This window comes from Euprymna scolopes, chromosome 41, assembly GCF_053919585.1.
Source record: "Euprymna scolopes isolate OS-2025 chromosome 41, ASM5391958v1, whole genome shotgun sequence".
Lineage (NCBI taxonomy): Eukaryota > Metazoa > Mollusca > Cephalopoda > Sepiida > Sepiolidae > Euprymna > Euprymna scolopes.
This window is the reverse complement of record NC_136522.1, coordinates 44,876,891-44,893,660: the sequence shown is the minus strand read 5'-3', so window position 1 is coordinate 44,893,660 and position 16,770 is coordinate 44,876,891. Positions and strand designations below refer to the sequence as shown.

Below are 16,770 nucleotides of genomic sequence, written 5' to 3'. Positions count from 1 at the left end.
TCAAGTGGTCGCTAACTTCAGAATTGAGAAAACGCCCCTACCCTAGATGCGCCACCACGTCCTTCCTCCACTCGCCAGAAAACGCCAAATAGAACGACTTTCCGTGGTGTTGTTCTTTTTCATCTTCTCTTCTGCACGTGTCATCGTCTCTCATATTGGCGGCTGCCGAGTAGGCGCGCACGGATTCACAAGCATAAAAAATAACCCTAGAGAAACAAAACACAAAATTTCGTATATATTGGTTTGACTCTGGGTGAGTATGTGACGCCATCGCAGAAAACAGCCATGGTCACATCTACATCATGTCCATGTGATCGGAGTCACAACGTGCGTTCTTTTGTGTCCTACTGGAAATAGACCTTAACTGCCACAAACCTAAGACTGCCTAAACTGTTGTAATTTAACGCCAACCACTAAAACTACCTGCCAACTAATTCTGAGTATATCTACCTTTATGTTCTGTCTTTTGTCCGTGATACTTCGATTAACAATTACTATTTTATCTCCCTTATGTTTCTTTCTTTTGTGAATATATTTTCAACTGTTAATTGACAAAAACATAAGAGTAAACTGTACCAAAGAATGCGTATCTCGGAAAACCTTTAGTATGGGCATGTAAAAAAAGCGTATGATGTTAATCATTCTTGAGATACGGACATGTGGTATTTTATTCTCTCACAAATAATTCAAGTAAACATATATGCTTAATCATAATATTTAAGAGTTTTTAAATTGTTTCTTGTATTTTCGGTCGGTTAAGGAGAAATACTTTTGGTGCCATCAGAGGAGCTGGAGTTTCGCCAGAGAAAGAAATGGGAATCAAAATTAACAATAAAAGTTAATAGCAACTCTTCCTCTCTCCACCCCAAATAGAGAAACTTGTGGTAGAAGCTGTATGTAACCGTCTAAGATCTAGAAATATAAATAATCCCGAAGATATGTTATATTAATTTGTGTAAAAAGAAATTATAGACTGAAAAAAAATTAACAAGCAATATTAAGTAAATAAAAAGCAAATAGTTATTTACATGCAATATTTTTCCTCTTATAAAACATGCAAGCAATCAACCCTGCTTAGACGTAATATTACATTTTATTCATTATGATGAGCGTGTTAGTGTTATTATTTATGTAGAACACAATACAATATATCCCCTAAGGAAATAATGTTATGTATTCAATGAAGAAATGCAACTGTTTATTTGGTTGCGATAGCATGAATTACTACACGTGATCACTGTGCAATTAATTGAATTTGAGCTGTTTTTGTATTAAAATAAGTCTGTACAAAAAGAAATTGTTTAAAAATATAAATAGAAAAGATCAATTTCCGAAGGATACTAACCTGAAAGCTGTAAGATGGCGATTGTCGAATGTATTCGTTTAAACTGTTAACTCAAAATTATCAAGCAACCAAGATAAAAAATCGAACGACTAGAATCATGAAATCTAGCGGTGTAATTGGAAACACGGAAAAAATGAAATTCAAAAACATGACGGTCAGACGGTCGGACATATGCCGCATTTTTATTTTTTTAATTTTAAATAAACATTAATTTATTTAAAGTGTCTAATTTTCAGCTTATAACAACGCCCTCACCAGGGATTTTTTAAACAATACATTTTTTCCTTTTTTTTTCGTACTTGCCATAGTGTTATTTATTGAAGATGTGTATTGTCCAGTCCAGTGGGTAGTTGCTCGATCAGGCGCACACGTGTAGAAATTAATAGAAATCGACTTTTTAAAAGCATGAAGAAAATGAAATTCAAAAGCATGATGGTTAGAAGACCGGACACGTGCGGTATTTTTTCTTTCTTTTTTTTCTTAATAAACATTTATTTAAAGTTTCTATTTTTCGGCTTCTAACAAAGCCCTCTCCAGGATTTTCTTTTTTTAAATCACGCATTTTTTTTCTTACTTGCCATGAATCTTCGACAAATAGACTGCCGAAAACCACCATGTCAAGTAAGAAAAAAATGTATTGTTTTAAAAAATTCTTGATGAGGGTTTTGTTATCTGCCGAAAATTAGAAAATTTAAATAAATGAATGTTTATTTAAATAAAAATAAAAACACTTCACGTGTCTGATCTTTTAACAGTCATGCTTTTAAATATTTATTTGTTTATAATTTATATTTTGACTATATACGCCATCATCAGAATTTTATATATTTTTTCCTCACCATGGTGTTTCATGGAAGAAAAAGTGAGTATAGAATCCGCGTGTTGTTCGTCAGCGGTGATATTTCCTAATACTAGAAAATTATGCTTGTCTCGCGTAATATGGTCATGACTGATTAATTTTTTTTGTCTCTGATTGTTATACATTGGTTATATTGCTATAAAGTAACTAAGAGCACTCATTAGCAGTGTGTTGCATAAATATTACTTCTTGGTTAGAAGCAGGAAGTGAATTATATCAGGAAATATGATCAAGAAAACATTACTACCTGATTCTTATCAGGAAATATTTTGAGATTATTTCCTAATGAACAAACAAATCAATATTGTCTCATAATATAAACCGTCCTAATATGAGTATCGATTTTTTGTTGCATTTTTGAAACATTGCAGTGTATACAAATTCTAATGTCTAATAACTTTTCAAATGGGAGCGCATTCGCTGCAGTGTACGACCTTTTTTATCCAATCAGTTTCAGTTCCCTTGGATTCGTGCATTGTTTTTTTTTTCTATATTGCATGTTCTATTATGATTTTCAACTTGCTTGTAGTTTGTCGCTTTTACCTAATATTTCATGTTTTTTTACGCACTTAGGAATGTTCATATTTCAATTGTTTTCATCAATACCTTTCGATTCATGGTATCAATCATCCCTTTGATTCCAATCTTTCTTATTCGCTTTCCAGTCTTTTAAATACTTTTTTCACCCCAAACAAGGCATATTGCTATTTGGAACGTAATGAGGTACTGTTTAGAATCTTGTCTAACAAGTACTGTGGGGAATTGAGCAACGAGATGTTAGTTCATATTACATTTAAACTTTTGCACGTCAGTACAGCCAGGAAAGAAGAAAACAGGGGGAGAATTCCAAATCCTAGGCGTCCGAAAGAAGAAACTATTAGAGGATACGGTTTTCCAGTATATAGGGACCTAAACAGTGAAGGGCGGGATTTTGCTGCTTGTCAGGTTAGTTGAGGGTATGTACGCCAAAAGGGCACAATTGCTATGAGTTCGTCGGAGCACATTCTATTAAAGTACTTGTAAAATAGACACAGGGATGTGACATTGCGACCATAGGGCAGAGATTGGAGCTTGGCCGATAGTGCAAACCTATCAAATTTTAGATTCTTTTTAAGTTAAGGAGGTCGAAACATGGGCTGTCAGGTAGGGTGGTATTTGTTATGGCAATCGTTGGTTTAGAAGCTTTCAGTAGTTGTTAACGGAAAGCAGCTTAGTCTTAGTAGCATTCCACTTTACCATTCCACTTCACTGAAGGTTATTTTCTAGGGTTTTTACACTTGTCTTGGATGTGTGTACATTCGCTTGTTGGGTCTGTTCTTTCTGTCCTTACACATGTTGGCATGAAGGTAATTTTATTCTTCATTCATATTCCCTTCAGCTTTATAGTAAACTGCACGTATTTGCTTCCTTTTTTCTTTACTCGCTTGTTCTTCAGCCTATGAAATGATAGGATAGCGAAATATACAATTTGATAAATTTGCTTCTCTGTTAATGTCTCATAAGATTTATGATTTTCATTTCCAATACGGACTTCGATTGGTATAATATTTATCTACATGTTCAAAGTGCAGAAGTTTGCAAAGTTTCCAGTTGACTCCATATCCCACTATTTTTTTTTGTGTATTCCTTGGACGAGTTTGGTACATTCACTGATAATATATTTCGCCGTTTGAACTTTTTGTCCGCGGTCTACATTTATTCTATTCTTGGATCATACCTATCTTTTCTTATATAGTTAGTTCTGATCACGTTGTTTTATGATGGTCGCAATAACAATTTAGTTTCTCTGTTAAAATGTCTTTTCTGTAATCATGTCTATGTGCTTTCAAGTGCTATTTCTTTGGCCAAGTTTATAAAATCGTCCATGAAACTGCTTCTATTTCCATTTAACGTTTCCATCTTCATATTGCTTTCTTTGGTGGTGCTTTTGTTAACCGTAATTACCATCATTGTTTTTTTATTAGAATTTAGAGCGGGAAATCAGTTTCCTATAAAAAATGTAACATTGTATTTTATCTGGAAATATCTTAATGGCTTACTACTAGCTCTAAGTCCAAGCAGCTACGAGTTAGGGTTAGATAAATTTAACGTCACATAATCCTTCATTTCTGCGCCATTGCAGGGCTAATCAACCGCTCTGCATTCTTTAATATTGAGCCATTTAATTGCATCATTCATGCAATCTTCAACACTTACAAATCCTCTCCACACTTTTTTCTGTTTACACAAAGTCGATCATTATCGTCACTCGGGTGCAATGCATTGTGCATCTTCGTTAATTTCCCACTTTTAAAATTCGGTTTTCAGTCTCCTTTAGTTCTAGGTGTACTGCCCAAGTGTTTATTCATTTTAACAATTTTTTAGTATATACTTTCTTGTTCTTATCAGGTTATATTTTCTCATCATGTTTGTTGAGTTGATGATGTCCGAGTCCAGAATGCTCAGGCATTTAGAGTTGACAAGTCACCAAGGACCTTACTAACTACACAGTTGGGAAGTTTTACTTAAAAAAAAAAATTTTTTTTTAAATTTAATTGTCTTCCTTTGATATAACGCCGGGTATGGGGCAACCAAAGAAACTGCCAACATTGCCCTGCTTTTTATTGCAACCAACCGAGAGCTCTTTTTAGTATCCTCGTTGTCCTCTTAAGTGCAATTGTTTGGATCTCTTTTGCACTCAGTGCACCAGGAATATTAGGTAGATGAGTTTTCTCATGCGTTATTATAAGCGATTATTCACTGGCAATAACAAGTGGGGTTCCCTGAAATCTGTCTGACAACAAATCCTCAATTTCCAGCTCTGTTTTTTGATAATTTTTGAAAATCACTGTACCTTACCGCAGCAGCAGTTTACCACAGATTTCTCGTTTACTTTCACTGGAATTTGATTCAAATTATTTTCGTGCCTTTCTAGTGGAGATCTACATGATGTCTTCCTTCCTTTGTGACATTTCACGTGTAACAGAGTGCAGACGCTCGTATGGCGGCTGTATGCAAATATCGAGCCGTGTACGAAATGACGTCACAGTAAGGAAAAAGAAAGACTACAAAAAGAAGAGACAGCACGACGATCACGTTAGAGACGTGGAGGAGGTTCGAGAGGACAGAGGAGCACGGTGTATTCGAGAAAGTACCCGGAAATAAATGTCGCTGTTAACGGGAAAAAGCGAGTCGAGTTATTGCTCCTTGCGACGTACTCTGCTACAACGTCTTGGGTCCCGTGTGTCTGCATGTAACCCTGTGTGTGAACGTGTGTGTAAACGTGTGTACACGACAATTTTGTGAGGTACTACTCGAGTTCAAATGACAAGTTTCTTCAGATTACTACATCTCTTACAGTAATTTTTACAAATTATTTTGCGTTATCGCAACAGTCGTTTATCATTGATATCTCGTTTGCATTGACCTTTGACGTTCTCAGGAATTTGTATGGCAATAAGTCTTTCCAGGGTTCTGGTACTCTCGCACCCTTTCAGTGGATGTCTGGTTAATGCTCCTCCTCCTCAGTTTTTTTACAAATCTTATTTGACCCTTCATAATTTTTACGGTACCAATTATTTTTATTAGCTTTTATTCGATTGACTTGCATACATTTCCATTTATGCATTTATAATTAGTAGAAATAGACGGGGCTTTCAAAATCACATCGGACTCAGGCTACGATAAAGGTATAGTATCTGTTCTGTTCTCATTCAAAAGAAAAGAAATCCTCCTTGACTGGGGTCATTTGTACTTCTGCCACAATTTATACTGCTATTAGTCTGGGGTGCGCCTACTGTAGAATAACAACAAGGCTGCTCAGGTATTTTTGTAGGCCAGAGTGAGCTTCATTTAGTGCACTGACTTTTCAAAACTTTATATGACATTGTGTTTGACTTTATACAGAGGAAATAAATATGTTTATTATTTTAATCACCGTTCTCATACGAGCATTCCTTGGGAAGCCCCTCGCGTACGTCATCGTAATGACGTCAGAGGTACGAGAATACGTTAGCCATGCGCAAGTTATTGTAATCTGGGCGGGAACGACACAAAAAATGTTGCGTGGAGAGAGAGAGAGAGAGAGAGAGAGAGAGAGAGAGAGAGAGAGAGAGAGAGAGAGAGAGAGAGAGAGAGAGAGAGAGAGATTAAAATCAAACAGAAAAAAAGAAAGAAAAGGAAAAACCGGAAAGTATTTCATTTGCAACTAATATAAAATATATCCGCTAACAGGATGTAGTTCAACAGGCTTTTAACGTATAAATTGACACTGACGTCTGCATTTATAAAACAAGTTTTTACTTTTGTTCGCTTTAAATGAGGCATGAAGCGTAAAGCAGCTATTATTATAATCGGGGCCTATTGATAAGAGGCAACATGTGTGGAGAGTTGAGCAGCAAGATGTTTATTCTCATACGTTGCAATTTTTACCTGTAGGTAGAGACCGGGAAACAATGGGCAGGGAGGGAATTCCAAAAGGCAAGCAGCTCGTAAAAAAAAAGCTAATAGACCAGAAACTCTTCCAGCATCTAGTGAACTTGTACAGTGAATGGATGAAATATTGTTGCTCACCTGGTGGATCGGAGGAGGGGAAAATGGAGTTCATCACACAGCATTCTGTTGAAAACAAGCAAATATTTTTTTTTTTTGCAAAATGTTCAACTATAAGTGTAAGAAGTTTGTCCGGTAGAGGAAGCCCAGATCTTTGCAGCAGACTCATCGTCATGTTGCCCGAACATGTCAGGCCTAGGAATTTAAACATTGGATTCGAAAAAGATGCCATGAAAATCGGTGGCTGGAAAGGTTTCTTACAAGTGAAGAATATATCGATCTATCAACACCTATTAGAAACGAATCAAGTTCATCAACGGTAATTAATCGATAGTTTGCATTTATTCTCCCCCCCCCCGCAAAAGGTCGGAAGGTTGGAATTGAGAAGCCAGTGCATAAGAAATGTGTGCATTCTGACTTCGCCTATAAACATGTCTAAGCAGTCTTTTCAGCATTCCTTAGTAGGGCGCCTCAGGTCTAATTCGGTCTAAAAGTGAGAAGGTAAAGCCTGAGAGAACGGAACTCCTAGGACTGCACAGAACCATAGTCTGCTTTACATAAACAAGGTCAGAAACTACAAAATTCGGACGGAGTGTCGAAGATGTATCCTCGAATTGTATGAACAACATCAACTCAAGTCTTAGTTCGCCCGTTTGGTTGAGTTGGAGTCAAAAGCTAAAATATGTAGTTATGTATCTTTCGGGAGCTAGATGTCTTTTATCCCAACGCACCCACTTTTTGACACCCATACTCTATTATACAAAAGCTGAATCAATCAACGTTTATTTCTCTAAAGTATTTTGTTCTATTCATTTTAATCACACACGCAAATTACCAAGCACACGTCACCAGGTTATCCTAAAAGAAGTTAGAGGAAATATAAATATGATTTGTTTCATTTGATTATTTGCACAGATAATATTACTGGGTAAGCGATTATTTAGTCCGCGGGGCTGGATATAAGCACAGAATGCTAATTTATTTTGTGTTATTGTTGCTTATATCCAGCCCAGTCGGCTAAATAATCGCTTCATCAATAACATTATTCGCGCAAACATTAATAGCACACACACACACACACACACACACACACACACACACACACACACACACACACCATTAAACGTTTATTTATTTTTCTGATTAGTAGTGAAAACATTAAAGAGTATCTTGTTCGTTCATGTGGAAAGGGAAAGGTAAAATTGTCAAAATATTTATTTCTATATATTTTTTTTCGTTAATTTAATTTTAAACTAGCATGGGTGCCCGGCGTTGCCCGGGTGTTTAGAGGTGTGTGTTGAGCCAAAAAAAAAAAAAAGTGGTAGTAGGAAAGCAGGCTCAAACCCGTACCGCGAAGGAGGAAAAAAATGGAAAAAACGTGACGTCTTTGCTGTTACGACCACCGCTAAACCGGACATGGCGTAGGTTTAAATTAAGCCTAGACAATCGAAAAGAGGGGATGATTTTCGAAAATATCGGTCAAAAAAGCGACTCCTACGTGTAGAAAAGTGCCCAGTTGAGGGTGAAGAAATTAATGTTTTTAGCCAATTTTTCGGTATTTGTCGCCTGAAGGGTCGAGCTTCAAAACGATACTTATCTTGTGAAAATTCGTCGCCTCTGTCGAAAGTTTTAGGTAAACATGCAAACATACATACATACATTTATATATTGGTAGCTCAAATTTTCAACCCAAACCGATTAAAAAGCTTGCCCTATCTCTGAATACTCTTTATGTAAAATTTCAAATGTGTAGACCAGAAATTGTCTGAGTAATTTGGTAGAGACCGCAGAGGTCAAATTTTTAAAAACTTTGACCCCTTAATATTCATTGTTTTAGGTTTAAATCAAGTTATTAAATTAGATCCATGTCCAAGGAACCTATATCTAAAATTTCAATTGTTTATACCCCCAAAATACCGAAAACAGTTTACAAAGATTTTCTCAAATCTCAGTACCCTGTATATTAAATTTCGAGTCTGTAGACTGAAAATTGACAGAGTTATTGCGTAGGGAAATGTATACACAGACACACAGATACACAGACACTTTCACAGATATATAGATAAGGATTTTGTGAAAAGGTTTAAGAACTTATGGACGTCAGTTTTAAGATGTTGATTTCAGATCTGTGGTCATTTTAGCAGGGAGATTAATCGTTTAACTGTGATACCCTCACTCGTATACAGGCATAGATATAGAAACCTAATACTAAGTAATAACGCCATAACGCTAATACAGATTTGTCTAAGACGTCAGTCAACTTTTATGTAGTTCATTCTGCCTATCCCACTGTTTGTGCTTTCATTTCTTGGGTTAGTTTGTTGCATTCACTTATGTGATTCGCTGTTTAACTTCTTTGTCCGCAATTTGCATTTTATATATTCTTATCTTATTATATATTATTATCTGCATTTTATATATTCTTATCTTATTATATATTATTATCTACATTTTATATATTCATTTTGACTTATGTCGCTTGTTCTGATCACGTTGCTTTATGCGGCTCTCTGTGGCGGTTCAATTTCTCTGTTTAAGTGTCCTTTCCATAGCCATGATCAGGTTGAATTCGTGTGCTGTTTCTCTGTTTAAGTGTCCTTTCCATAGCCATGATCAGGTTGAATTCGTGTGCTGTTTCTCTGTTTAAGTGTCCTTTCCATAGCCATGATCAGGTTGAATTCGTGTGCTGTTTCTTTCGTAAGTCTTATCGTCCATGAAAATAGGGATTTTGTTTTTCTGAACATTTATTTGCTGTTTTTTTTTTTTTTTTTTTTTTTAAATTTTTTTTTTTACCTTGGCGGTGCTTTTAATAGCAGTAATTAATCACACCGTGTTAAATTCAATTAGAATGTAGAGCGGGAATCAGCTTCGTAGATAAATTAAATGTAAAATAATCTCCAATTCTATATACCATTGTAGTCTTCTAGGGCAATTAACTGAATTTCTATTACTATTAGCCCAAAGTCCGAGTGTTCATCAGTTAAGGTAAGTTAGAGTTACATAATTTATATCCAATGATTCATTATATCTTGAATTTTTAAGCATCACAAAAATTAAGCTTTGTGAAAAATATCTTTCTTGCAAGAAATGTAAACAAGATGTGCATAACAATGCTTGCACCACAATGACTGTCGACCCGAAACCGTTATGTGCCACGAGTTTTCTCGTTTCTATCTTATTATGGCCGTGTCGTTTCGTGATCAGATCGTTTGCCAGGGAGGGTTACTTGGTTTATCGTAGGGACGTTTCTTGAAAATCTTACGTCCTGGAAACGGCAACCAGCTCCCCAGGTGTTAGACACGATCAAACGAAAGGCACATCCCTTACATCAAGAGGTCGGTATGGCGTCTGCTATAACCAACTGGCATGTCTGGTAGTCTTCATTCGTCGGTGTTAAATGCCAGGGACCGCTTCTCTGTTGTAGAAAATTAACGCTTGTACTAAAACAACGACAAAACATTTTTTTTTAAATAAAAATATAATTCTTTTATTTAACATTTAACACTGGCTTGGCATAGTAACTGACCCAACTGTTGTGGACGAAAAACTGGTATGCGACCATAGCACATGGAATCCACGCTGCCACTGTATAAAAACAGAATTCTTTTAGAGAGAGAGAGAGAGAGAGAGAGAGAGAGAGAGAGAGAGAGAGAGAGAGAGAAAGCATGCACGCATATATATTTAAAACAAGGTAAGTCGAATGTTATTGTGTTTTCAATTCTGCTGTCGTCTAGACACCTGTGTTCTGATGGTTTTGACTTGGTTAGTTTTATATACAACTGTCATTCTTAGCTTGAATCATACCTGATTGACAACAGTTACTGAACACGCTTTTTTTCAATAGCAACTTTCTTTCTCGTTTCCTCACGAGCATAATGTTTGATTAATTCGGCAAACTCCAGCTCTCCCCAAAAGGAGCTTCTTCATTGTGCCACAGTTTCTATCGTTTGTGGTTTCAGAACGAGTCTAAAATTTACATTTAAAGTAAATAACAACGCAGGCACAGACACATCGTGTAAGTACGATTTGCACACGGTTGTACGCATGTGTGTGTCGTTAGGGTTCTGTCGTTAGTTTCACTAATGTGAGCTAAACCTCATATCTTTCAAGCTCATTTTATCAACTAGGAATTAAATTACGAACGTATCTACTTATCGTAACCGTTCACTATCGTCTACTCAACTCTACTCCTGTCGAGACCATTCACTGTTGACCGGTCTGCCGATCTCCCTGAACCCATCTCGAACCACTCGTATCATTCCCAAAAACTCGTTTAACTTGTCCGCTTATTACTTGCCAGTATCTCTCAAATATATCTACTTTCTGCTGGAAATTTAATATGTTCACCTCATATAACTTAAGCGGAATTTCGAACGGAACTATTTAATCCATGTAGATTTTATTTAACGTTTCAACTAGAAGCATCTATAATACTGTTATGTCTTAACTTTGTTACGATTCAAAGATGGCAGCCAGTTTTTTTTGTTCATTTCAGAATTCCAATATAGTTATTAAAAAGATTACCATACCATACCATTAACTCTGCGTTCGAGGGATTGTCAGTCTAACTTAGGGTAGGTGGTAGTGTAAGTCATTTTTTAAAACTATTTTTAAGGAATAAAATACCAACAACAACACCCAATGCATCGGCTACATTGAATGCTCATTTTATCCGAAAAATATGTATAGTCGTACTTTTATATTGAAAGCTTTAAAACTATTTTAAGAACTTTAAAACTATACAGGTCGGTAGAAAATAAAATTGTAATGCTTTTCTAAGAATAATTTATATATATATTTTTTTTCGATTTCTAGGATGTTAACTATACTGAATGAATACTAAAATTTCAAAATTATTTTCCATATTCCGAGAATTTGGTGTCCAATCGTTGATCGATGTAGTAATCGAATGATTAAAAATGTTTCGGAATTTCTTATATGCGGACTGACCCATGGCGTAACGATTAATAGCGTTTTTATTTTTAATGACCAATTTTGAATAACAGCTTTCTTGAAATTGAAGGGTCAATCCTCACTGTAGATAATAATAACGATGAAAACCTAAAAACACTGACACCTTTCCTTTCCAAGATCACGGTGTAGTATCTGTTCTGATGCTGCACTTCACCTTTTCTGTCCTAGGTCAGTGGAGGAGAAATCCTTCATGACTGAGACAATTAAAAAAATTTTGTTCCTATCCAAAGTGCCCCTTTATGGGAGCTGGATTTTCCCCACATTAAAAACCGACCTTGTGTCTAACTTTGCCCTCGTAGGGAGGCAAGTAAATAGTAAAACTTATTTCTTTTCATGGCTGACGAAGGAGAACAATCTACCCATCTCATGGATTAAATAAAAGGTTCAGTTCGAAATTTCGTACAGGTTCCAAGGTAGACATAACGACCTCAAGTTTGGCTGGAAGAATCTTCATTCGAAAAAAAAAAAAAAAAAAATATCCTGAAAGGAGGTCGAGGTCAACATCGACCGAAACGTTAAAAATATACCAAGTCGATTACAATATGGTCCGAATAATTCAAAGAAATCAATAGTACACATTTTAGAGGTAGAGCAAATAGTTATTGGGAAATATGAACCCCATCCGCAAAGGGACTATTTTTACGTTTAAACTTGTATATAAAACTGACCCCTCCTCACATAAAAAAGTAAACAAATCAGTTTTACAAAAACAATAAATGATACTTGTTTTACTTTTACAGCAACTCGGCATTCACCTTTAAACTAACGACTTATTGGTTGTCAAGTGTGCTGAAAACGAATATCACATTTAAATTTGGGACAAACAAGTAGTTTTCTGGACATTAAGATTTATTACAATGTAATGTAGTCCCTTATGTTTTCACTGGCGGCCATGTTTTTCATAACCGAACAAGTACTAATGCGCAGGCGTGTTACCCCCTCCTCCCCATGTTAAGAATGGCGACCGCTACTGACATTCATTAAGTAATACATTGGAAAAAAACTGGTTTAATGTTCAGAAAACTATTTGTCTGCCCTAAATTTGAATGTGATATTCGTTTTCAGCATACCTGAAAACCTGCACAAGTCGTCATTTTAGTGTTGAGTTGCTGTTAAAGTAAAAAAAAAAAAAAATAGCGAATAAATACATTGTATTATGCGAAAATGTGCGTTATCGATAATACTGCAAAGAAATAGATTAGAACGAATCGATGCTGTTCAACCCCCCCCCCCTGCTCGGTGAACGATTTATGATAGTGATCAGAAAGACACCATTTCTCATAAATATTTTTAAAAATACATTTTTTAATATGATGTATTTAAAGTGTAGGATTTGTTCTGTATTCGGTCACTTAACAAATGACATCGCGTCAAACTTCGTCGTCGTGCGGGATGGCATAAATAAATAAAGAGTATTCTATCTGGCATTTGAGTTTCAAACTGTATCTCAGTTTTCTTTTTTCTCCCACTTAGATTCCACTCACATATAGAAAACTACCTGCTTGTTTTTACCTCTGAACGAGCAGTAAACGTTGCATTATGTAGAAAAAGTTTTTTTTCTCCCACTCGTTTTAATCCAATGATTTTCTGTAAATGGAAAATGGACCTTTTAAAAGTATCGTAACTACCGTTTCCCTGCGCGTGTGTCTTTTAGTCCTCACATTCTATAAGCGATGTTTATGGCAAAGGGAGAAGAATTGCTGTTTTCTGGGTTGTAATTTATGCATATCACATTTATTGTTGGCAAGTATTTTGACCTTGAAGTGATTTTTTTTTTAGCTCGTTACATAAAATGTCTTCATGCCTTGTCTAGAGCAACTTCTATAAAGTAAATATATTTATAAAAGATAAATTTTCGAACAAATTTGAGGACATGTTATGTAGTATGTTCGGAAGAGTAAATGTGGCATTATGGTGACTGAGATGATTCCAGTTAGGAGCAAAATTGACACGGTTATTTTTGACAAAGCTTGACGAACAGATTCTGTTCTCTGTTCTATTTTTCTGACTTTGTGTCTATTTTGTTTTGAATGTAAATTTTATAGTTTGTGCAAATAAATAATTCAAAGTGTAGTATCTGTTCAGTGTTCAATTGGCGGGATAAAAATTCCTTCTAGACTAAGGCATTTTTATTTCTGTTCTAAGAGTGTACCCTTTTGTAAAAAGTTTTTAAAAGACTGTCCATTTTTTTTTTCAAACTTGATCTCGTTGAGGGGAGGGGGGAGATCAGCAGATAAAGACTACTCTATCCGGCATGCGAGCTGGGACCAAAGTGTAGAATCTGTGTGGGTGGGGATGCTTTTAGATTAGGTCAATTTTATTTATGTTCTGTGTATGTGAGTGGGAGGGGCTGCATTTTTCTCACATTATAAAGTAACCTTGTATTAGAAACATAAATAAGAACTACTCTATCGCATACTCAAGCTAGGATCAAAGTCTAGTATCTGTTATGTGCTCAGTGGGCCGAGGAGAATTTTTGGTACTTATGCACTTTTGTTACCGTATAACATTATTTAGAAAGCCATTCTTTTTTAATCATTCTCTACTTTCACTTAACAATTTAATATAAAAGATATCGTAAAACTTGAATTTAACTTGAAAATACTATTTAAAAATAGTGCGGTAACAAAGGTGCATAAGCACCGAATTTTTACTAGAAAAAGGTAATCTTTATTTCTGTCCCAATCCAGAAATTTAATTTTCTTTCATATTGAAAACTTATCTTGTATCCCACTTTGCCCTCGTGGGAGGAAGTATATAAATAGGAACTGTCCGGCATTCGAGTTGAGATGAAAGTGTAGAAACTGCTCTGGGCTCGGTTGGGGGGGGGTTATTCTCTACTTGAATCCAGTGCTTCCTTGTACGAGTAAGAGGTGCTGGATTTCCCCAACATGAAAAACTGACTTTGTTTCTCGATTTCAACCTAGTACGGGGGGGGGGGGGGATGAAAATAAAAAATATGAAACTTGATCTATAAATTTCCGAAAATAAATGATTTCAATAAAATTTTATTAGGGTGTACATGATCTGTAATTCTATATACCATCGCCATTAATTAAAACAAAAATAATGGTGGAGTCCTGGATATAACCTTAAACTTTATCCAGTGGTGGTGAGGCCCCAGCTTGCGGGCTTCGGGGAGTGTGGAGCCACTCTTTAATTGCCATTGCTCCCAGGTCCACTCTGACCCGGAGTGGTAGTACTTGTTATGGTCCCAACTATGGGTTAAATAGAAACTGACTTGAAAACAACAAATATATTCTATTAAAAAATCTTTCTTCAAAATCTTTGGATTCGGCATTAAATAACCTGAAAAGGGTTGATATGCCAGAAAACAAAAACAACCAACCAAACCAAATAATGGTGTAATTTTTACTATTGATATTTAATAAATACTAATTTTTTACTACACCACGAGAGCAAAATGTGACACAGGGTCGTTTTGAATGTGGAGGAAAACCAACTCCCTGAAAAGGGGCACTCTGGAAGTAGGCAACAAAAAAATTGCCTTAGCATAAAAGGGTTTCCTTTACATCGACTAAGGGCAAATTAACTTTAGCATAACATAGCAGATACTACACTTGGATCTTAACACGAATGCTTACTATTAATAATAAAATTTTAAAGGGAAATACCGTTATGAAATTGGTAAAAAAGCAATTTAGTTTGCCTTACCTTCATTTGTGACCTATTTGCGATTTAAAATATATTTGAGAGAAGTTTAAAACATTTGTAAATAGAAAATGCGAATAAAATAATTCGGTTATGTACACACTTCGTGTGATACTTGAATAAGGATTATTTCACCGAGTTACTTTTTACAGAAAATAAAATTGCTTTAAGCTTCTTTTAAATATTTTTTTTAACGCAAATAGATCAGAAATAAATAGAGAAACCACGATAAATTATTTTTGACTAATTTCTCAGGTGTAGTTTTTAAAAAATAATTTATGCCGGCAACAGTAAAGATTACCTTAAAAATAAATGAAAAATCAAAGATTACCTTCATGTCAACATTCCACTGTTGTTGGTTTGTGTCCATAGGTTTTATTTATCTTTTTGTTAATCCAAGGCGGTGGACATCCACTCCCTGCCCCTTTCTCCGCAAGTGCACGTTGATGTTGTTTTTGACTTGTTTTGAGAGTTATTGATTTATGTTTTAAACATCATACTGAGGATATATCATATATCCGTAATAGTATCACTAGTATGGAGGGTTAGTAGAGATACTGTCTACTATCCTATTCAAATAGGTGCCCCACTAAATGCGGTAGCAGTAGTTTTAGTGTTTCTGGACACTTGCTTTTTTTTCTTTTCTTTTCAACTATACATAATTGTGTTGTGTTGCAATAGATCGGTGGTGTCAGTTCGTTTTGACGATTCACTATTAAATGTTAGCTTCAGTATAGACTTCCTCTTTGTTTTGGGGGTAATCTATATCCTTATTGGAAAGCAAGTTTAGCTGTAGGAAAGTGGTACCACGACGACAAGCAAGACAGAAAACACGTATACACAAACACTTATGTACGCACACATACACACATAACAAAAGCGACTATTAAATACAACAACAAAAAAAAAGCACGCATACACAAACTACGAACAAAGAGAACAGTGAAAAGAAAGACGTTTACATTTAAATAACGAAAATAAAAAGACAAAAAAATAAAATAGAGAAGACTAATAAAGGAGTGTTTGGGAAAGAGGGGAGGTGGAGGACTGTCGGTATTGGGTCAACGTGACAGATAAACCAGCTCACGCAATTGACTTATACCCGGAAGTTAACAACAACATAGCTAAACGGTTGGGGGCAGAACGGAGGAGGGGTTGACGCAAAACTGACCAATGGAAAAAGCCCAATAATTCAATGTGTATACGTGTTTATTGTAATAACCATATATGTATCTATATATGTGTGTATCAATGTGTGTATATATATATATATATATATATATATATATATATATATATATATATATATATATATATATATATGTTTGTGTGTGTATGTGTGCGTGTGTGTGTATGTGTGTTTGGCATGAAATTAAATTTCAAATAAAAT

General features: G+C 35.4%; 1 protein-coding gene across 2 annotated transcripts in view; it reads right to left on the bottom strand.

Moving 5' to 3' along the window:
- LOC145266489 (transcription factor ETV7-like) overlaps window positions 1-16,469 on the bottom strand; it is an 88,164-nt gene extending 71,695 nt beyond the window's left edge. Inside the window, exon 1 of one of the 2 annotated variants that reach the window (XM_080122211.1) lies at window positions 15,712-16,469. In XM_080122211.1, the coding sequence (XP_079978337.1) occupies window positions 15,712-15,750 (39 nt within the window). In that variant the 5' untranslated portion in view covers window positions 15,751-16,469. Of the gene's footprint in view, window positions 1-41; window positions 182-15,711 lie in introns of those variants that run through there. The other variant, XM_080122212.1, reaches the window with a different exon arrangement.
- Window positions 16,470-16,770: the final 301 nt, after the last annotated feature.